We start from the raw sequence: 22,760 nt of genomic DNA on the forward strand, positions 1-22,760 counted from the left end.
AACATCGTAAGATCGTTTTAAACACTGTATACTAGCGCTTGCACTTTCATAAATATACGGTGCACTAGATTCGGTGTTGCTTGTACCATATTTAGAGCTTATATCTGCTTACTTTTCATTGGCTTTCGTGCTAAACATGATTATCAGGAAAATACTCAATTGGAGCAAACTCTTGATGAGTCCAAATGAAAAAGGCCATTCAACATAAGGATAATCTAAAGTTTTTTTGGGGAAAAAAAAAAGATTTTAAAACTGTCAGACATAATGTCAAAATTGCAATACATTCAGGTTTTTGCAGACATAATTTCTAGTGAAATTTTTTTTAGTGAAGGCAAAGTTTGACAGTTGGATGCTTTCCACATTCAGCTGTGCAAATATAACAAATATATATAGCTGTAATAATGAATCTGACAAGGCATAATTTGTCCAGGTCACGTTTGACCCAAAAATCAAAAGAAAGAAAATGACAATATATATTTCTTGAATGAAAATGAAGCTTATTTTAGGACCATTAAGATTATGTATATATATATATATATATATACACTGTAAAAAATGACTGTCAAAAAATTTTAATTTAACGGTAAAAGACTGTAAAAAATGCTACAGTAAAAACCTGTTAAATGGTTAACGGTAAATTCCCCTACTATATACGGTGAAAAACTGTATTGGACATTACATGTATTGGACATTAATTTTACGGTAGTATACTGTTTTTTGGAAGTGAAAAATACCGTATAATTTACAGTGAATAACCGTAAATTGACGTTCCCAGAATTCCCTGCAAATTTCAAATTTGATGTTTTTTTGTTTAAATAACTGTTTCTTCTTAGTTTTTTCTTATCAGTTTTGTATATTAGGGTTGTGTGTTACACCTAATGTTGTTAAATTAATGTTTATTGCATTATTTCAGTTTCATGTGTGTTACCATGATGGTGTTTAGTGTTTGTGTGAATGACGCTGTGCAGCTTCTATATATGTTAATGTTTAAAAGCTGCTTGTGATGGGCTTTGGTTCATCATGTGACTTTCTCATCACCTCCTGCATTTGGTGGTTATCAGTGTATTACAAAGCTACAAAACAGATTTCAGTACTTCAATAGGTTGGTATATTAACATTACATCAGTTAATGGAATTACGGTATTTAACTGTAAATTTAAGTTAAAACCTAAAACGTTGCTACCGTATTTTTTTAACGGTAAAATTCCGGCAACCACAGCTTTTTTTTTTTTTTACAGTGTACATATGTGTGTGTGTACATGTACATATATATACACACGAAATAATATTTTATTTAAAATATAAAGCACTTTTGTAAAGTACACATGATAGTAGTACTCTTGTACTGAATTGATTTTAATAAAAAATAATAAACATCAAGAAAATAATTTGTAAGGAAACTTTTAATGAAAATGTTACAATTTGGTGCTTAAAACCTGTTTTCTTTTAAATTTGGAGTGAAATGTGACCTGGATATGAAGGTAAAGCCTAGTGAAATGTTGGCTGACACCTTTGTGTGTGTTTTGAGAAACAAAATCATCAACATATATTTTATCAATAGTTAGAATGTTTCCGGTTTTCTTTTTTTATTATTAAGATGTACGACTCTGCCAGATCTGAGCTATACAAAACTGCCTGGTATACCTTGATAGTAGAAGTACCATTGGTAAACAGATGGCGAATAATACAAACATTTCATAATGGTGTATATCATTTTTTTAAGTTCATGCTCATAATAGAAAACAATCCAAACAATTTTTGTAAAACAACTAAATCAGGTTTCTGTGGATGTGGTACATACGCAGGACAGAAATGAAGCTTGACAGCATGAGAATGATCTGAGGTAGCAAAAGATGTCACACAATCAAACGCTGACCCAGAGATAGACAGCCAGAGGCCATAAATGTGCTTCATTCTTGAATAAATTACACTCGGTATACAGCATTTCATTATGTTAAGCTCAAATCTTTTCTTTTCAGATTCAGCGTCTGTGAATCTGCGGTTTCACAGACGCTGTTCTCTCAGCGTTTATCTTGACGGCCCTTAAGGTGGAAGGGCGCCGAGACGAAGGGGTCAGTGGAAGTCCCATCAGACGTCACAGTGCTCGGTCTGTGTTCAGGGTTTGTGTTCACAGGTCCTTCGTAGTGTCTGGAATACTTAGAAAGTGCCTGGGGGCGAAAGGGCAGAGGGGTCACTTGGCCGAGGATGCTCTGGTCAAGGGAAGAAAATCTCGGCTGGGCCGCCGGATTGCTGTAAACCTTTCCAGAAGCTTCCTTCTTTCTACCAAAGGGCGCCTGGAGGAAAATATCAGGCTGTCGAGGCTGAGCTGGAAGACGAGGAAACGGCGCATTGGCGAACACGTCCCCATCGCCGTCTATGTCTTCTCCAATTCGAAACGGAGCTTTGGAAAAGACATCGACGCTTGCATCTGTGTCTGCATGTTGGGCTTGTGAAACCAGCTGTGGCGAGTGGTTCTGAGAAACCAGCGAGGACTGGTTTTCAACTGGTTCCTCAGATTGGGAAGACATCTGGAGGTTTCTGGAAGACGCGGGACTTTGGTCGCCATCGTCATCCGAGTCTTGAAGTAACGGTCTGGAGCCACTGCAGTCCAGACTTGGCGTTTCTTCGCCGCTCACCTGTGACCTCCCCCCTTCTTTTTCTCCATCGTCTTCATCGCTGGAATGAAGACAGCCCTCCTCCACAGGGTTCTCGAGGTCACCTCCCTCCGAATGCGATCCATATCCATCACTCTTGCTTCTGGCTTCTGCAAAACAGAAAACCGTAGAAAGGGAATTCATAGTTAGAGACATTTTCACCAATACGTTACAGTAGGGCTGGGTTTTGACACAAATTTCACGATTAGATTCTCATTCACAAGCTTGCGATTCGATTCGATTCCTAATTCGATTATTTGGGATATATATCAGGTACACAAGCCAAATTTTCTCAAGGAAAAAAAAATTCTCTTAACTACTTTTTAGCAAAATGCCCCTCTCTACAATTAATTTTTCTATCTGACTAATGAGTTTATGGTCACCGAATATGTTTTTCTGAGGTAAATGTGACGTTATGTGACATTGTTTACAAGCCGTTATATTGACGTCTTTGCGCGGCTGAAACACTGATTGAGCGATTACACGAGACAGGATATGGATTGTAAAGTTTTACTATTTATTTTATACTTACCTTTGGATGTTTAGTCATGTTTATTTTGTGCTGAAACTGGTATTAATGTGGAGGAGATGATCAGTTCACGTGCGCCTCCTGCTGCCGCATCTGTTGATCGAGGCGCTACAACGATCTGTCACTCCACATTAAACAGCGCCAAAACGGCATTTATTGTTTGAATACTGCAATACAATGAACATAATTTGACATCTGAGACTTTGTTTCATATTAAAAGTACCAAAGCACAATGCTTATTGCGATTTATTGGATGGGAAGTACCCGTCAATGTTCCGTCCATTAACTGAAAACAGGCTAGACTAATCGATTCTTGGGATTTAAGAATCGATATCGTTCCGTAAAAATGAGAATCGATTAAAATCGAGATATCGATTTTTTATTTTTTTTTACCCAGCCCTACGCTACAGTATGAATTCAATAGCAGGAACAATCAATGATAGTGACCAAAATATTTCCAAAACTAAAAATTGTGTCATCCTATAAATCTACAGAATGAAAAAAAAAGAAGAAAAAAGTGGGAATAACCAGAATCGTCTATTGTTGCAGCCTGTATTGGGACAATTGTTGCAACATTACTGTGCCTCTTCTACAGAATGGCTAACCCAAAAATTTATATTGTCATTATTTACTCATCTGTATGACTTTCTTACCCCCGCTGAACACAAAAGGAGGAATTATGAATTCATTATGAATTGAATTTGAGTGTTTTCTGTAAAAATTATAATACATTTGAACTGGAGCATTCAAGCTTCAAAAAGGAAGCAAGTTCACTGAAGCTATGCAGTCGCTGTGGACGCTATTTGACTGTTTAAGCCAAATTTAAGTCATTATTCCCTGAAAATCTGGACATCCAACATGGATACTATAGGGAGATGAGGTTCAGGAGAGATGTTGAGATCTTTTCAATTGGCCGATCCAGTTCTCAATTTTTTTTTTTAGAAATATGATATGATATATCATCACAAATCATATCTGGTTCTTAAGTTCCTCTCCCTGACTCAAATCACAAATTAGGAGCCCATTGAGATGATTATTAAGTCTCTTCATCATAAGAAGCGATCATATGACTTTAGAATATAGTTATGAATCATTTTTATGGTGCTTCTGTGTTGTGAAGCTTGAAAGTAATTCAGTGCGGGAGAAAAAAAATCATATTGCTCAATTTCTCCTTTTGTGTTCCACAACGTCAGACAGGTTTGGAACAATATTATGGTATCACATGATGACAGAATTTCGTTTTTTGTTTTGTTTTCTTGGCTGAACTATCCTTTAAGATGAGGGAGGATCTGTAGGTTTAAAATGATTTAAACAGGATAGTCCAACCAAAAAAAAATGAGTCCATCATCATCATCTACTCCCTCTCATGTCGTATCAAACCTGTATGACTTTCTTTGGTGGAAGACAAAAGATATTTTGAAGAACGTTGGCAACCAAACAGTTTTGATGACCACTGACTTCCACTGAATGGAAAAAGGCATTTCTCAAAATGTCCCACAGATGAAAAAGTCATACAGGTCTATAACATGAGAGTGAGTAAATGACAATTGTATTCTTTGTGGGCAAACAAGTGAATAAAATTGGGAAAAGACTAATGATTAAGCATTCATTTACACAAGATGGCTACACAATGAAGCAATACAGCACATTCTACAACAGTATAAACCCCAGAAATACAGTACTACTGACTGATACCACGAACAGTCAACGTCTATGACAGCTACCACTGACAAACACAAACCTTGTTTCCAAAAACGGTCACTATTAGCCCTTCAATAAACCAAACACATTTCTGAGAAATGTCAGAAGTCTAATGGTTCATAAACAAATAAATTGACAGGAAGAGCTACTCCTTATTTCCCCAAGGCTGTCAATTGCATAGGCAAGTTTTAATGTGATTAATAATATTAATATTATATGAATAATATGTAAATTGAAAGCCCCGCATTTGTCTTTTGTGATACCACTTCCATTTAGTTTTGATGTGAATTTCTGAAAGTTGCGCTAGCAATAGACAGCTGACCTTAATAAGCGTCGAAAGCCATGGAAACAAGGAGGTTACAGAAAACACAATGACAGAACTGAGATCAGAGCAGAGACGTGATGCAAGTCTTACCTTCAGGATGAAGGAAAAGGGTGGCATTAAATTTAGGATTTAGTTAAAACAGTGCTAACAACATCCTAACACACTGCACAGATTATCGGTGTAAAATATGCTTTTGTTTGCAAATATATACTCAATAGCACTCATGAGGCGGGATGCAAAGTTTAGCAGAAACTGTGCAATATATGAGAAATGCCACTAAACCTAAAGCTTTAACACCTGTGCTACTGAACACCTATTGTGCATGATAAACTGAAAATCATTACCATGTTATTGCCCATCAGTCTCCTCCAAACTGCCAACACGCTATTCACCGAAGTCATAATGCAGGAGTCTATTAATATGTCAGTGAGCTGTTAGAAATGTGCAATATACACTAATGTTCAAAAGTGTACAGTCTGTAAGATTTTTGTTTGTTTTAAAAAAAAAAGTCTCTTAAACTCACCAGGACTGCATTTATTTGATTAAAAATACAGTAATACTGTGAAATATTATTACAATTAAAACAACAACTTTCAATTTTAATATATTTAGAAATGTAATTTGAGAACAAATTTTTTTTTCAAAAGACTTGAATAAAAAGTGACATTAAATGTCTTTACCGTTACTTTTGATCAATTTAATGCGTCCCTGCTCAATAAAAGTATTCATTTATAATCTATTTATTTATTTTTTAATCCTACAGAACCAACATTTTGAGCTGTAGTGTAATGGAAGTGAAGCGAAAATCTTCTGTTAAAGTCACTGCATTTGAATGTGGCACATACAACACAGATTAGGACACAACTATCGGTTCCCATCTACACTTTTATTTAATATCCTTCTTTTCAGAATTTTCACTGTCACATAAAAACAGAAAGAATTCGGCGATCGATAACATACGGAAAAATGGATAAAACCATGGCATTCCAGTATAGATAAGACTTTTTTGTTGTTGTTGACATTATTTTCTCCTGACATGGGCTCTAATACACACTACAACACAAGACAGACGTCAGACTACTTAGCCACACCGCTAAGTGTATATCTAAGAGTAACATGAGCACTACAGATTGCATAGGTCAGCCACATTAAAACAAGCAAAGGGAGGAAGAGGAAATAGAAAGAAAGAAATTAAGGATTTGATATACACAGAAAACGTTCAATCTCATGACAATTCATAACTATGAAATGGTGGCTAATTTGTATGAAGTTGTACAACCGCATTCGTACATTTTCGAACAATTTGCTTACGTCCCACTGATGGTTAGGTTTAGGGTGGACCTTCACGCTTATGATTTTTTCTAAAAATTGCAAATTTACGACAAACGTATTACGTAAAATAGTTATATTTTCTCATGAGATCGGGTAGTAATATTACAGAACAACGTTCTACCGATGCAACATTTGCACAAGCTTCAAACAAAACAATGACTCAAAATAAAACAATGTAAACCCTATAAGCAGTTCATCGCAAAAAAAAAAATTATTCTGTTTTATTACAGCTTCCACACATCTAATTATGAAAATCCAAACACCATGCAGTGCATATAGTACAGAAATACATATTTTCTTATATTGAGCTCTACATGGTTTTATATTTGATATGATGATAAATGTGTCTTTGCAGAGATTCGTCAAGAGTCAGTGAGTACGTTTACATGGACATCAGTAATCTAATTATTTACCTTATTCTGAATAAGACAATATTATGATTAAGGTGTTTACATGAGTTGCTTTTAGAATATTCCTTTCATGTTCTCGTTTCACATGTTATAGTACATCGATTAATGGCACACGTCATTACGTCCCCACGTGACGCCATCCGACGTCCCCTCTACAATTTCACATATAAACATATCGTTCGTCTTCGTGATGATGCCATGTACAGTTTTGAATGTTTCATTTTTAATTTACTGAAAGCTTCAAGTGCAGTTAATTATTTGTTATGCTATACGTGCAAACAGATGACGGCGTTGTTGAAGCCAAGCTCTTTTGTTTGCCGTCAAACGGTTGAGCACTGCCGTGTGCATGTCGCAAAATGCGAAGAAAAGTCCTATACGACGGTAATAATGTGATTAAGGTGTGTACATGTCTATACTGCACTTCAGTAATGCGATAGATAGGAATACTCCACATGTCTTAATTCGATTTCTGTTTACTTCGAATATGACTTTAGCCGGATTAAGGGAATCAAAAATCTCTGTTTACATGGTAGATTCTTAATCAGAGTATTGTCTTAATCGTGTTAAAATCGGATTATTGTTGTCCATGTAAACGTACTCCGTGTCTACACAGCAGTGTAAAATCAGCTTTAGGATAGTGATAGACTGATATATAAAAGCAGTATTTCACCGTTTTGAAATATTTGACATAAGCCGATAACTATACCCGCTCAGCCGATTAACAAATAAGTTAACTTGAAGGATAATAAGCTATTTTTGTCGTCAGATTTTTATTTCGTCAATGAATTTAGCACTTTTCCATAACATTTTCAAGTAATTTGTGATTACTAAAAAAATTTATTCTTGTTTGGTTCACATGAGAGCCAATGATCTTCAAAACATCGGAATTTGCTGATTTACTACCGCATCGTGTGAGAAATTAACTAGCTAGTTGCAACTGTTTCCTAAAACAGTAGTAACATGTTCGCACCTCTGTCGTTTGAACCATGTTTGTTCTACGGTATAGGACTGTCGTTAATGACTTCATGCACAGTAGTAACTTCTGCTAATTAATTGATTCAATTGGTGTCGTTTTAGTATAGTTAATTTACACAAAACAACAGAAAGCCATTCCTTTTTTAATCACATTTACATGCAGTATCTAATTGGTGCACGCTTTATTCTAATACGTGCTGCTATTTGGTCAGCAGTTTTCTCCACTTCGAAATTTCTCAGAAATACCACCATAACGAACGTGGCACCTGAGGACTATTTGACTATTTTTGTTTTCCGTCTTGCTTCATTTGATGATTTATTCATGCTTCTAACCACAGGTCAAGAGCTGTAGTTGCAACTACAGAAATGTACAATGCAAAGAATATTCTTTGGAACTACAATAAGGTTTCAGGAAACTGTTAACTAGCAACCATAGTTGGCTAACGATGCTTTTGGGAAACACACCAGTTTGAACACAAAAGAACTGATTCAGTTGAACAAATCAAAATCACATTACTCAAAATAGATGAAGTAGTAGTTAAACATAACTAGGAGAAATGATTTTCATTGCTGCAATATCCATGACTTTTCCAAGCCAACTTTACACTTTCCCAAAAATCTGTATTGCGTGTTGATTAACACCGATTGGTCGACAACTAGTTCTTTTCCGGCAGTAACTCAAGAACGAATCATTGTTTTATATGAATCTCTTATTTCTGGTAAACGTCACATGGTAGACGAGACCTCAGGAAGAGCAGTCCTTCATAGGCTCAGTCTAAACTTAACACAGTTAACTTACAAACACATATCTGCTATTAATTGAAACCTTAAGAGGTTAAGATTTAAAAATAGAGGTTCGTATTGGCTAAAAATAAATAACGCCTTAAATGCAGCCTACAGGCACAGCTCATGAGGTTTTGGAACAGCTTATATTTACATTTATCATTTCAAGCTTGATACATGAAATGTTATTGAATCACTTAATCTTTTCAAAACTGCAGAACTCTGATAGTCGCTATCTGTATATTCAAGTTTATCCAAAACAGCCTTCACATGACAGGCCCAGAGCAGAAACACAGGCAGAATACAGCGCACAATAATTGTCAGACATCGCAAAAAGCAAAGAAAAAAGAAGCATGGGGTATAAATGAACGAGTAAAAGAAGAAATGAATGAAGCAGAAGAGACAGAATGACTGAAAAATAAATGATGGGATGAAAGAATGAAATGATGAATACAGCTGTGGCAGATTCTAACAGCTGCAAAGGAAATTTTTTATTTTTTAGTTTATTTACAGCAGTTCATGTGTTTGACTGGTGATGATGTCTACTTTGCAGGATAAACTAAATCTAATAATGTGGGTGGGAACATTTTCACTTTACAACTTTTAAGGACTAACACATAAGTATGTGAACGCTAACACATCTAGCTAGGCTCCATTTCTGTTTTAATGGCACGGGCATTTTAAGGTAGCTATCAGCTTTTTAAAGACTGTGGTTTGTTACTAATAACACGCCTGCAATGTCTTAACAAAAGACCTAACACAAGTTTGCAGTATCATTCAAAAGTTTGGGGTCAGTAAGGTTATTATTTTTTTGAATGTAATCAATACTTTTATTCAGCAAGGATGCAATTAATTGATCAAAAATGACAGTAAAGAAATTTATGCAACCCCCAAAAAAATAAAAAATCTAATTTCAAACAAATTGTTCCTTTGAACGTTCGATTCATCAAAGTAATCCTAAACAGATCAAATTTCTCACAAATATTGATACATTTTTGAATCACGCTGGGTTTGCTGTAGTTTATGTATAATTTGAAATTCCAAACAATTGATCATTTCTCTAAACAACAAATCTGCAGTAAATGTGGTAACAACATGGTAATACCATGGTAACTTTAAAAAAAAAAAAAGTTAACATCTTTGCACATTCACGTGTTGCTAAGATGTTATTAATCATATGCAATATAGGTTTATTTGAAAGACATTCAATTATAAATGATTTAAGAGCTGACTTGTGAAAACAAAAGGTATATGCTGATTTTGAATGCATTGGCGGAGTTACGGTTTTCAATATTGATAACAATAAATTAGTTTCTTGAGCAGCAAATCAGCACATTAAATCATTTCTGCAGGATTATTTGACCCTGAAGACTGGAGAAATGATGCTGAAAATTCAGCTTTACCGTAATAATATTTCACAATATTGTTGTTTTTACGTTATTTTTATCAAACGAATGTAGCCTTGGTGAACATCAGAGACTTCTTTCGAAAACATTTCGAAATATCTTACCAACCTCAAACTTTTGAACTGAAGTGGATTAAATCAAATCCCTTCCTGCATTACGTCTCATTGAATAGTCCGTTTTATTTTGAAACGCTGTTATAAAATCACTGTAAACCACAGCTTCACGGGGCTTATTGCTTTTATAAAACGGTTACTCCATATACGTAGTAAGGTTTCACAAAATAAAACAGAGCAAATAAAGTGTAATGATATTAATAAAAACAGTATTCTTCCACCAATCAATGTAGTTCCTCAGAAATGGTTGTGGTTGCCGAGCAATACACAAATGTAATCAAAAGGTGTGTGTTTGTAGTGTAATTTACAACAGCTTCGAACGTGGCTCAGCCAATCAGAATCAAGGACCGGAACCATCCGTTTTATAAAGAACGGTAATCAATTGAATTTTGACTTTCGGCTTGATATCACTCCTAGTTGAGCCGTATATTTCGGAAGTTGACATAAATAATCACTGGTTGCCATGTTTTGACATCCTGAAGCATAAATCAATGATAGAGTGATGAGAATGTTTATGGATCAGCAGAAGAAAGACATACAGCAAATGTGAAAAGAATGTCGAAGGGAAATGTGCGCAAGGATGGACAGGGTTTATGGGACTACTTCAGATCGAGGTTTTTAAGCTCTCGCTATATTTGTAAGAATTGCACGCTGCCCTCTCCCTGTCTCTCTATTCATCTGCCTCTCTCTCTCTCTCTGTTTCCTCTACAAGTCGATGAGTTGGTCCACCAGCAGAAGGGAGCGTGCCAGCGAGGGCAGACTGGTCTCAGAACTGCCACTGTTGCTGCGCGAGTGACCACCTAGAACATGACGGAAAGAGGAAAAGAGAAAGAGTGAGGGAGAGAGAAAGGAAAGGAGGTGAGAAATGAGAAGTGTGGGACAGAATGAGGATGAAAAGAAGATGTTGACGAAGGGTGAGTGAGGGATGAGGGGTGAGAAAAGAAAAGAGGAAAGAGAAAAAGCAAAAACCAGATGAATAGCAGGAAAGAGAAAGCATAAAAGGCTAAAAGATAACAGAGCAGCATCAAAGTAAGGATTATGTGTGGGAATAGAGGAATATTTTAAAGAGCATGGCAAGAAAGAAAAACAAAAGCCCCAAAAAGCTTAAAGTCTTAAGGGTAAATTATGTTCGCAATTATGTTCACTGTAATGCTACTTTAAGGTCATAGTTTACATTTTAATTTAATATATTATTTTTGTTGTGCATGACTCCCACTTACTTGAATATTTTATGGATAAAAAGCCAAGTTGTACTTCAACCCAAATTCAAAAGAAGAAAAAAAATTCCCTCAAACTCCCATTACACTACTGTCAAACGTTTGGGGACAGTGAGATTTTTTAAAATGTTTTTGAAATTCTTCTTATTATTATTTTTTATGTTTTATTTGATCAAACTGTGGTGTAATTTTTTCAGGATTTTTGATGAATTTTAAACATTTAAAAAATTTAACATTTACATATATTTAACATTTTTAAATGTGTATATATACATGTATATATATATTTTTTTACTGCCAGTTTTGATCAATTGAATGTAGGGCTGCACGATATATCGTTTCAGCATCGATATCGCGATGTGCGCATCCGCGATAGTCACATGGCAGGATGTGCGATGTTTAGTATACTGATCGTTATATTTATACTGATTGTTTTCTTTGCTCACACACAGACATGGTGTCTACACCGGACGCGACAGCTGTACAGAGATAAGTTACCCATTTTAAATACATTTTCAGTGCTGGAAATCCGTTTATCACTTTCGCGTCATTGTGGAGAGCGCAGGTCAGGGCAACGGCAGATGCAACGAAAGCACAAGCTCCCGAGCGCTTTGGAAAGAAGGAGAAAGCGGCGCGGCTGGCGTTTTTCCACGCGTTTTAGGTGCGACATGTGAACGGCCCCAAAGTCTGTCTACACTGGACGCGACTGAGATTTTTTAAAATGTTTTTGAAATTCTTCTTATTATTATTTTTTATGTTTTATTTGATCAAACTGTGGTGTAATTTTTTCAGGATTTTTGATGAATTTTAAACATTTAAAAAATTTAACATTTACATATATTTAACATTTTTAAATGTGTATATATACATGTATATATATATTTTTTTACTGCCAGTTTTGATCAATTGAATGTAGGGCTGCACGATATATCGTTTCAGCATCGATATCGCGATGTGCGCATCCGCGATAGTCACATGGCAGGATGTGCGATGTTTAGTATACTGATCGTTATATTTATACTGATTGTTTTCTTTGCTCACACACAGACATGGTGTCTACACCGGACGCGACAGCTGTACAGAGATAAGTTACCCATTTTAAATACATTTTCAGTGCTGGAAATCCGTTTATCACTTTCGCGTCATTGTGGAGAGCGCAGGTCAGGGCAACGGCAGATGCAACGAAAGCACAAGCTCCCGAGCGCTTTGGAAAGAAGGAGAAAGCGGCGCGGCTGGCGTTTTTCCACGCGTTTTAGGTGCGACATGTGAACGGCCCCAAAGTCTGTCTACACTGGACGCGACAAAGCAACCGTTGGATATCATTTGAACTTTGTGTTAGTACGTCTTAAAGAGAATGAGGCATCAGTTTACTGTCTGGGATTTGTCTTGTCGCTCCGCATCCGGTGTAGACAGACACACAGTATCACTGATTATAATGGGTTCTATTGTATTTTGTCGCATCGCGCCACTCTTATGATATGTTAATTATAAATCACTACTATATGTAATACATAAGTTAAGATTATATTATTCTAATATGGTTATTATGATCCTTCAGAAATTACATTTCTTAAGATTATAAATGTTGAAAGTAGTTGTGCTGCTTGATATTTTGGTGTACATTTCAACGTACCATTGCTGGGAAGGAAAAAAAATCTTAAGAAATAAAGAAACCTTTCTGAGCTTAAACGTATGAATGGTAGTGTACTTAACATGCATTCTTGTGTTACAGTGGCAAAACATCTGTTCCATTGAACTGGATGTGTTCAGGAGTAGAGACAAAAAGTTGTAAATATCATTAAGAACAAATATACTTAACATTTTCTGTTGCCCAGTTATGACAGTAGTTGAACTGACCTTGGAAGAAGACTGTTTACACTAATGTCTACTATAGAAACTCTATGCATTTGGCAGAGACTTTTATCCAATGCAACTAGCATGTTTACATTGCATTAGTTCCCTGGAAATTAAACCAGTGACGTTGATGTTTTTAGCGCCATGCTCTACTGTTTAGAGCTGGAGTAAATGCCTCAGAATGACACAAAACACAAGTGTGTTTTGACGCAATGTGTAAAATCAACCTTGCATAGCTATTAGTGTTATCCCCAGACGAGTGGATAAGCCAAATATACAAAACAAAACTCACAACCTATGGCTTGTTACATATACGACATGCAATGAGTTGAGTGTGCATATGTTTCTTACCCTGGTGGAACTGTCCACTACTCAAAGCAGTAGTAGTAAACTGGTCCATAGATGGTGTAGGGAGAGATGAGGGGGATGAGGCCAGTATTAGACCCCCAGTGGAGGGGTGGGAGAGAAGCGGCCCATCCAAAAGAGAATCCTGTCCAACCAAAGATTCTGGAGGACACAGGGCAAGCGTGAAGAATAGAGAGTGACAGAGAACAGAAAGATGAGTTACAAGAGAAATAGAATCTTGAGAATAGAGAGAGTGCTAGACAAAAAGACTTCCACAAAGTTTAGATGCGACAGATAAAAGGGAATATGAAGAGAGAAAGGACGAGGAGAAAGTGACCGTGAGAACTAAGAGAGAAGCTCTGCAGTAGAAGTGAAAAAGGCCCACAATACTCTCCGAAAGCATGATTTTACATGATGTTGTGTACGGAATGTGCCAAAACAAACACAAATTACTGCTGTAGTCTTCATTTTTTGGTCAGTACTCTTTCAGCTCAGCTACTGTCATTTTAGTAAAAAGACACTGCACACACTCATAAAATGTTGGCGTGTTTAGAGCAATTCATCTATGAAATTTGTTTTATTTTTTCCCAAATAATATTTTATTACCGCAAATGATGTTTTCCATTTTCCGGATTCTGTTTTAAAGTTTAAATAAATGTTAATAATCAAAAAGGATGTCTAAATTGCATTCGCAAACTTTACCAATTCAATAATTTTCGTGCCCTATCATTTTTTATTTTTTTTCCCTAGAAGTTCTATGTTATCCGTTGTATTTTTTGTCTGGAGTCTGTGTTTTTATGATTTAACACTGTAAATTAAATTTGAACATTTACTTTCACGCAGAACATGCAGAGACTTCATATCTGAATAAATAGCAGTCATTGTGTGGTTTCATATTCACAGACACTAGTCCATATCACATGTGTACAGCCTTATTTATTCATCCAACTTTTACCAAATTTCCCATTATTCAGTAAAAAGAAAATGTAAGACTACTGTATATTCCAGTCAAAAATAATGGCTACTAAATAAATGCTACCAAGTTTCAAAATAGTTTTTGGGGGCCACGATGATATCAGTGAAAATATATAATTATGCATGCAAATGAAACAAATAACTACTAAGTAAAGCCAACTGGCCCACAATATAGGAGACTCATAACCAATGAAGTTACGTGATACACACTGGGATGTAGTTGGCTGTTTGGTCACCAGGTGGCTCTACTGACAATATAAACAGAGAAAATAACACAGTCCAACTTGGATTGCATGCATCAATTTCAGGAAAGGTGACTCAGCACTTTGTAGCTTTTAAAGAGATATTCGGTAGGTCATCACCCTAGTGTGACCAACAATGTGCCATTGGTTCTATCTTTTTGCTGCCAACATAATTAAGTACTCATCATTCAACCAAACCCCTCCACATGTTATCATCAACAAGCGATGACAAGTTATATCACTGCTAGGTGAGGTCATGTGCTTATTGTGCAGAACCTATCAGCTTGTTTTCATCAGTGGACAGACTTACTGCTGTTATTGATTCTCTTTTTCAAAAACACTATGTTGAATAAAGGACTTGCTGTATCCTGGCACATAGAAAATGTAGTAAATCTAATAACTGCTGGCTGAAATAGAGCAGGAAATGTGTCAAAGCAATCTAAATAAAATGATAACATGCTATTCTGTGATCACTAACCTGTGATCTATCAAGCACCATGCGACAACACATTCTGCTTCAGTAGTGGTCTGCACTAAAGTGCAATACTTAGAGTAAAGGGTTTGTTTAAAACCATAACCATTTTACAGGAAACTTGTTTCATTCTAACAGCCATGCTGCCTACTTATTGTGCTGCTACAGAGGTTCATAACTGGCAGTAATTATGTCATCCAGAACACCTTGCAGATTTTCCCAGCCTAATGTCAGCAGATTCAATGCTTCAGTGAGCCGCTGTATGATAAAGAATATAATCACATTTACAGAACTGCTGACCTGGTAGTGCAGCTGACCCAGGATCAGTCTGTAGAGGATCCAGACCAGGGATCAGAGAATCCATCCCAGCTGCAGAAATATAAAAAGAAAATGGGAAAATATGATGCTTTGTGTAGCAAAGGTACAGGTGACATCAATTCACACCATGCAAGAAGTAGCACTCTCTAAACCAGATCTTTTAAATATATACAGATGAAGACAAAGTTTACAACAATTGTACAGGTGGAGAGATGAGACTGCGGTGAGGTTGTAAGTACAGGACAGACAAGAAGGAGTAGGCATTAAATGGGACGATTAGGGACGTCCAGGAGTTCCAGGTGTTACTCTGAGCTGAACTGAGAAAACAATCAACATTAAAAGACCAACGGAGACCAATGAAGGCCAATAACACTATGTATCGGTTGTGGGGTTATAGCCAAAAAAAACTACAATAAAAAGACAAGTGGCTGGTTACCATGACTACAGTCTGCAGGGCTGAAGGGGTCATTCAAGGGAAGGTCAGGGAGAATCAGGGAGGAAGAGGGCTCTGGAGACTTCAAACCCTCGATCAACTTCTCTACTCCATGAGAGAAGAGGAGACCGTAAAGAGAAAAAAAGAGACAAGAGGGAATAGACAGTGAGGAGGAAAAGGAAATAGTAAGGAAAGGATAAGGAAGAGGAGACAGTGAGGACAGGACAGAACACAGGGAGGAGAAGAGAATAGACAGTGAGGAGGAAACAGTGGGGGAGAGGAGAGGAAAAGATAAGGGGGATGAGATAATGAGGAGAGTAAAGGAGAGAGTGAGGAGAAGAGAATATACAGTGAGGAGGAGAGGAGAGGATAGAGGAGAGGAGAAGAGAAGAAAATATACAGTGAGGAGGAGAGGAGAGGAGACAGTGGGGAAGGTAAAGGAGACAGTGAGGAGAAGAGAACAGACAGGGAGGAGGAGAGGAGAAGAGAAGAAAATAGACAGGGAGGAGGAGAGGAGAAGAGAAGAAAATAGACAGGGAGGAGGAGAGGAGAAGAGAGGAGACAGTGGGGAGGGTAAAGGAGACAGGGAGAAGAAGAAAACAGACAGTGAGGAGAAGAGAACAGACAGTGAGGAGGAGAGGAGAAGAGAGGAGACAGTGGGGAGGGTAAAGGAGACAGTGAGAAGAAGAAAACAGACAGTGAGGAAAAGAGGAGAGGAGAGGAGAGGAGAGGAAAAGATAAGGGAGATTAGATAGTGAGGAGAGTAAAGGAGACAGTGAGGAGAAGAGAACAGACAGTGAGGAGGAGAGGAGAAGAGAGGAGACAGAGGGGAGGGTAAAGGAGACAGTGAGAAGAAGAAAACAGACAGTGAGGAAAAGAGGAGAGGAGAGGAAAAGATAAGGGAGATGAGATAGTGAGGAGAGTAAAGGAGACAGTGAGGAGAAGAGAATAGACAGTGAGGAGGAGAGGAGAAGAGAGGAGAGGAGACAGTGGGGAGAAGAGAATAGACAGTGAAAAGGAGAGGAGCGGAGAAGAGAAGAGAAGAAAATATACAGTGAGGAGGAGAGGAGACAGTGTGAAGAGTAAAGGAGACAGTGAGGAGAAGAGAATAGACAGTGAGGAAAAGAGGAGAGGAGAGGAAAAGATAAGGGAGATGAGATAGTGAGGAGAGTAAAGGAGACAGTGAGGAGAAGAGAATAGACAGTGAGGAGAGGAGAAGAGAGGAGAGGAGAAGAAAATATACAGTGAGGAGGAGATGAGACAGTGGGGAGAGTAAAGGAGACAGTGAGAAGAAGAAAACAGACAGTGAGGAGGAGAGGAGCCAGTAAGGTGGAGAGGAAAGGAGTAGATGACAAAGGAGACAGGAATGAGACAGTGAGGACATGGTGAGAATTATAGACAGGAGAGGATAGACAGTGAGGAGAGGAGACAGAGAGGACACCATGAGAAGTAGAAGAAAAGACAGAAGAAGAGAGAAGAATAAAGAGAGGAGAAGAGACACAAGAGAAGATGCAAGGAGACCGTAAAGAGAGGAGACAGTGAGGAGAGACAATATAGTGAGGAGGAGTGCAGACAGTGAGGAAAGGAGAGAGGAGAGGAGAGGAGAAGAAAATAGACAGTGAGGAAAAGGTAAGGGAGATGAGATAGTGAGGAGAGTAAAGGAGACAGTGAGGAGAAGTGAATAGACAGTGAGGAGAAGAGGAGAGGAGACAGTGAGGAGAGTAAAGGAGACAGTGAGGAGAAGTGAATAGACAGTGAGGAGGAGAGGAGAAGAGAGGAGAGGAGACAGTGAGAAGAAAACAGACAGTGAGGAGGTGAGGAGACAGTGAGGAGAGTAAAGGAGACAGTGAGACGTGAATAGACAGTGAGGAGAAGAGAGGAGAGGAGACAGTGAGAAGAAAACAGACAGTGAGGAGGAGAGGAGACAGTGAGGAGAGTAAAGGAGACAGTGAGGAGAAGAGAATAGACAGTGAGGAAAAGAGGAGAGGAGAGGAAAAGATAAGGGAGATGAGATAGTGAGGAGAGTAAAGGAGACAGTGAGGAGAAGAGAATAGACAGTGAGGAGAAGAGAGGAGAGGAGACAGTGGGGAGAAAATAGACAGTGAGGAGGAGAGGAGAGGAAAATAGTAAGGTGGAGAGGAAAGGAGAAAGAGGAGACAATGAGTAGATGACAAAGGAGACAGAAATGAGACAGTGAGGACATGGTGAGAATTATAGACAGGAGAGGATAGACAGTGAGGAGAGGAGACAGAGAGGACACCATGAGAAGTAGAAGAAAAGACAGAAGAAGAGAGAAGAATAAAGAGAGGAGAAGAGACACAAGAGAAGATGCAAGGAGACCGTAAAGAGAGGAGACAGTGAGGAGAGACAATATAGTGAGGAGGAGTGCAGACAGTGAGGAAAGGAGAGAGGAGAGGAGAGGAAACAGTGAGGAATGATAAGGGAGAGGAGCGGAGACAGTAAGGAAAGGAGAAGATAAACAGTAAGGACAAGAGGAGGATACAGTGAGAAGCAGAGGAGAGTGAGTGAGGAAAGAGGAGTTAAGTGAAAAGTGTTGCTCATAAGGAAAAGGGATATTTGTTAAGAGAGTTAGTATAAGCATTCATCATTCTGAATCCTGCAGGAATATAAGAACAAAAACTACCTTAACCGAGAGGAGAAGAGAGGAGAGGAGACAGTGAGGAGAAGTGAATAGACAGTGAGGAGAAGAGGAGAGGAGACAGTGAGGAGAGTAAAGGAGACAGTGAGGAGAAGTGAATAGACAGTGAGGAGGAGAGGAGAAGAGAGGAGAGGAGACAGTGAGAAGAAAACAGACAGTGAGGAGGTGAGGAGACAGTGAGGAGAGTAAAGGAGACAGTGAGACGTGAATAGACAGTGAGGAGAAGAGAGGAGAGGAGACAGTGAGAAGAAAACAGACAGTGAGGAGGAGAGGAGACAGTGAGGAGAGTAAAAGAGACAGTGAGGAGGAGAGAAGGGAGAGGAGGCAATGAGGAGAGAAGAGTGAGGTGAAGAAACACCTCAAAGATAAGGGAGATGAGATAGTGAGGAGAGTAAAGGAGACAGTGAGGAGAAGAGAATAGACAGTGAGGAGAAGAGAGGAGAGGAGACAGTGGGGAGAAAATAGACAGTGAGGAGGAGAGGAGAGGAAAATAGTAAGGTGGAGAGGAAAGGAGAAAGAGGAGACAATGAGTAGATGACAAAGGAGACAGAAATGAGACAGTGAGGACGTGGTGAGAATTATAGACAGGAGAGGATAGACAGTGAGGAGAGGAGACAGAGGAGAGGACACCATGAGAAGAAGTAGAAAAGACAGAAGAAGAGAGAAGAATAAAGAGAGGAGAAGAGACACAAGAGAAGATGCAAGGAGACCGTAAAGAGAGGAGACAGTGAGGAGAGACAATATAGTGAGGAGGAGTGCAGACAGTGAGGAAAGGAGAGAGGAGAGGAGAGGAAACAGTGAGGAATGATAAGGGAGAGGAGCGGAGACAGTAAGGAAAGGAGAAGATAAACAGTAAGGACAAGAGGAGGATACAGTGAGAAGCAGAGGAGAGTGAGTGAGGAAAGAGGAGTTAAGTGAAAAGTGTTGCTCATAAGGAAAAGGGATATTTGTTAAGAGAGTTAGTATAAGCATTCATCATTCTGAATCCTGCAGGAATATAAGAACAAAAACTACCTTAACCCCCCCCCCAAAAAAAAATCCTTTAAAATAAACATGTCAGAAGGATAAAAGACAAAAGGAAAAGTGGATGTTTTTCAGAATGGCATATCACCATACTTCTTGCACTCTTTAGTATGCTTTATGAACTGTATATATTGCTAGTATGAGCATTTTGTATGTCTGGAATTGCCAAATGATCTACCTCATTTGCTAGAGCATGCAGTAACAACAGAACACTTATACTTGAATTCTGAGGACCACAGGTGTAGCACACAACAGTTTGAAACAAACCTATCATTTGTGTTAGACAGGCAATCTTTATTTCACAGGCTCAAGGTTATAACTTGAGCTGGAGGAGGAGAAAGCACTCGACTACCAGTCAGGCTATTAGTTAAACTGGCAAACGGTCAGAATGATGCAACTGTCACGGTTTCATTAAATCAGATGCATGCGGATCAGTTGAGAATTGGACTTGTTACAGTGCTGGAGTTTTACTCACAGTCTTTGTGATAGAAAGGAGGACTTTGGGATGAGGGTATGGGGAGAGGAGGGGGTACTCAGGTCACAGAACAGCAGAACGCTCGCTTTCCCCCTTTCACTAGGGCAGAGAATGAACCATCAAACTTTAAACATGAATGAAGTCAAGAAAGCTCTTCAAGTCTTAAAGTTCAACTGCTTCTGAATAAACAGACGCAGCTAGAGTATTGTGAAAGGTTGCCAAGGCATCGCTACGCAGTTTCTCGGGTATTCTGGGTAGTTTTTATCATATTGTTATGCAGTTTCCAGGGTATCCTGGATGGTTGCTAAAGTGCTAAAAGATGATTGCTTACTGGTCTCAATTGGTCCCTAGATATGGCTACTAATGATGTCAGGAAAAGTGTGCATGTCATAGATCACCATGGAGCTAGAGTACACATGCATCCCACGGCACTCAAAAGGTTTACCTGTGCCTTAAATTTACCCAGCATGATCTGGTGTGTCATCAGATTCAGAGAGGATTACCAGACTGTGCTTACGTAAGACCTCCAAGCGTTAATCCACTCTCTCTGTTCGGCTGAGAATCATCATGCATGCAGCTCTTTTAGGCCGGGCAAACAGTAAAATTTTCATACAATTTAGAGCTGACTTCTGAATCTTGCACCTCTTTTTTGAGTCGAAGACTGAATTTCAGCTTTGTTGTGTGTGTTTTGATGTGCAGTGTATGGCAATCGGATGGTCGGATGAATTTCTGGCATGTCAGAAATTCTGATCACCCCTCGTGAGGGTATCGCATAATTGAAGCAGAGTTACGAACTCACTGCCCTAAATTCAGTGTTTTTTCCCTCAATGCGCCTGCGTGAAAACAGAAACAAAACCATGGCGACATATCGTGTGGTTTGGATCAAAGCGATGGAGGCTACACGGTTCCGGGTTCGGAGGGTCCACGTGTTTATTTCGCCCGTTTAGTGTGAGCAGTCAAGATGATCCGACTGTATAGTGTGAGAACATAAATCCTGAGCTTTGGCTTGACGTTGCATGTGATTTACTCGCACAGTGAGAGTTGTTGTGTTGCTGAAATTTCACAGTATGTGCCCGGCTTTACACACAAATTCTAAAACAAAAAATCTAAAAGAGAGAATAACACTCCAAAGAACATAACTGTACCATAATGTGCAGTATATACAGTGTAGTAGAATATGCTGTTTATATAATTGCTTTTATCATGTGGCACTTTCTACAAATAGCATACAAAAAGAGGATCTGAAATTTATAAATAATGTCTTTTCTAATGTTTATTTTCCCACAAATGGCTGTTTTTACAAAGTTTTTTTTTTTTCATCATGAACATTTGTTTAAATACATTTTGAGCGTGGGCACAAAAATCTCTCCGGTTTCATTAAAAATATCTTCACTTGTGTTTCAAACAGTGTTAATTTTGACAGCAAATTTTGATTTAGTTTTAGTCATCTGAATTGTTTTTAGTTTTAGTCGACTAAATATCATAAGATTTTAGTCGACTGAATCTACAGTAAATTTAGTCGGCTAAAATCGAATGGGTTTAGTTACAGTGTAATGCATTTATTAAGCATTTCTCTAAAATGTCCAATCTCATAATATAGGTTTGATATTAAGGTTTTATCATGATAGACACCGATTTAACTGCGGTGACACACAACATGCCTTTATGTTAAAATTAAATAAAACCACTTCTAATAAACACTTTCTCCCTACTGTTTACGTTCACTTAAGACGAAATCGATTGTGTTTATGTGAATACTCATCAAAACGGACAATTCAACATAATTGTGTGTGTAATTCTTCGTTCATGCGACGTGAAAGAGTACTCGCACGCTGTATGAGATGCGCTTTCTGTGTGTGTATGCTTCAGTGTCTGCACTCAGAAAACCAGACCGAATTCAGTTCTCCCTTGCATCGTAAAATGTATCCATATGTCTGCTCTTCTCTTACTCCCACATATTGACATTTTATGAGGCATGCAGCAAGTGTATGTTAGTTTATGTCCCGCCGGTTTATATGTATGCAACTACGCGCGCTGTATGAGACGCGCTTTCTGTGTGTGTATGCTTCAGTGTCTGCACTCAGAAAACCAGACCGAATTCAGTTCTCCCTTGGATCGTAAAATGTATCCATATGTCTGCTCTTCTCTTACTCCCACATATTGACATTTTATGAGGCATGCAGCAAGTGTATGTTAGTTTATGTCCCGCCGGTTTATATGTATGCAACTACGCATCTAACCTCCTAAGCACGCAGTAGATTCATTCTGAATGAAGGCATGCAGCAAGTGTGTCCCGCCGGTTTATATGTATGCAACTACGCATCTAACCTCCTAAGCACGCAGTAGATTCATTCTGAATGAATCTCTTCTCAAATCATGCCCCCTAACATTATTGGCTTGGTTTTTATTCGTTGACAAAAGTGTCAATAGATTTCCGTCATAGTTTTTGCCATTCAAAACGAGTTTTAGTTTGTTATGGTCTCGTTTTCGTCTGTGAAAAAAAATTTATGACGAAAATT

General features: G+C 38.3%; 1 protein-coding gene across 2 annotated transcripts in view; it reads right to left on the minus strand.

Annotated features, from left to right (window-relative positions):
- Window positions 1–1,586: 1,586 nt before the first annotated feature.
- The window catches only part of LOC107595757 (AP2-associated protein kinase 1-like), a 35,610-nt gene continuing 14,436 nt past the window's right edge, over window positions 1,587–22,760 (minus strand). Inside the window, exons 13-16 of one of the 2 annotated variants that reach the window (XM_016286252.1) lie at window positions 16,088–16,189; window positions 15,634–15,702; window positions 13,651–13,806; window positions 1,587–2,764 (exon numbers count right to left, since the gene is read on the minus strand). In XM_016286252.1, coding sequence (XP_016141738.1) covers window positions 2,022–2,764; window positions 13,651–13,806; window positions 15,634–15,702; window positions 16,088–16,189 — 1,070 coding nt within the window. In that variant the 3' untranslated portion in view covers window positions 1,587–2,021. The remainder of the gene's footprint in view (window positions 2,765–13,650; window positions 13,807–15,633; window positions 15,703–16,087; window positions 16,190–22,760) is intronic. The other variant, XM_016286253.1, reaches the window with a different exon arrangement.

The sequence above is a fragment of the Sinocyclocheilus grahami genome, unplaced genomic scaffold, assembly GCF_001515645.1.
Source record: "Sinocyclocheilus grahami isolate Dianchi unplaced genomic scaffold, SAMN03320097.WGS_v1.1 scaffold208.1, whole genome shotgun sequence".
Taxonomy (NCBI): Eukaryota; Metazoa; Chordata; class Actinopteri; order Cypriniformes; family Cyprinidae; genus Sinocyclocheilus; species Sinocyclocheilus grahami.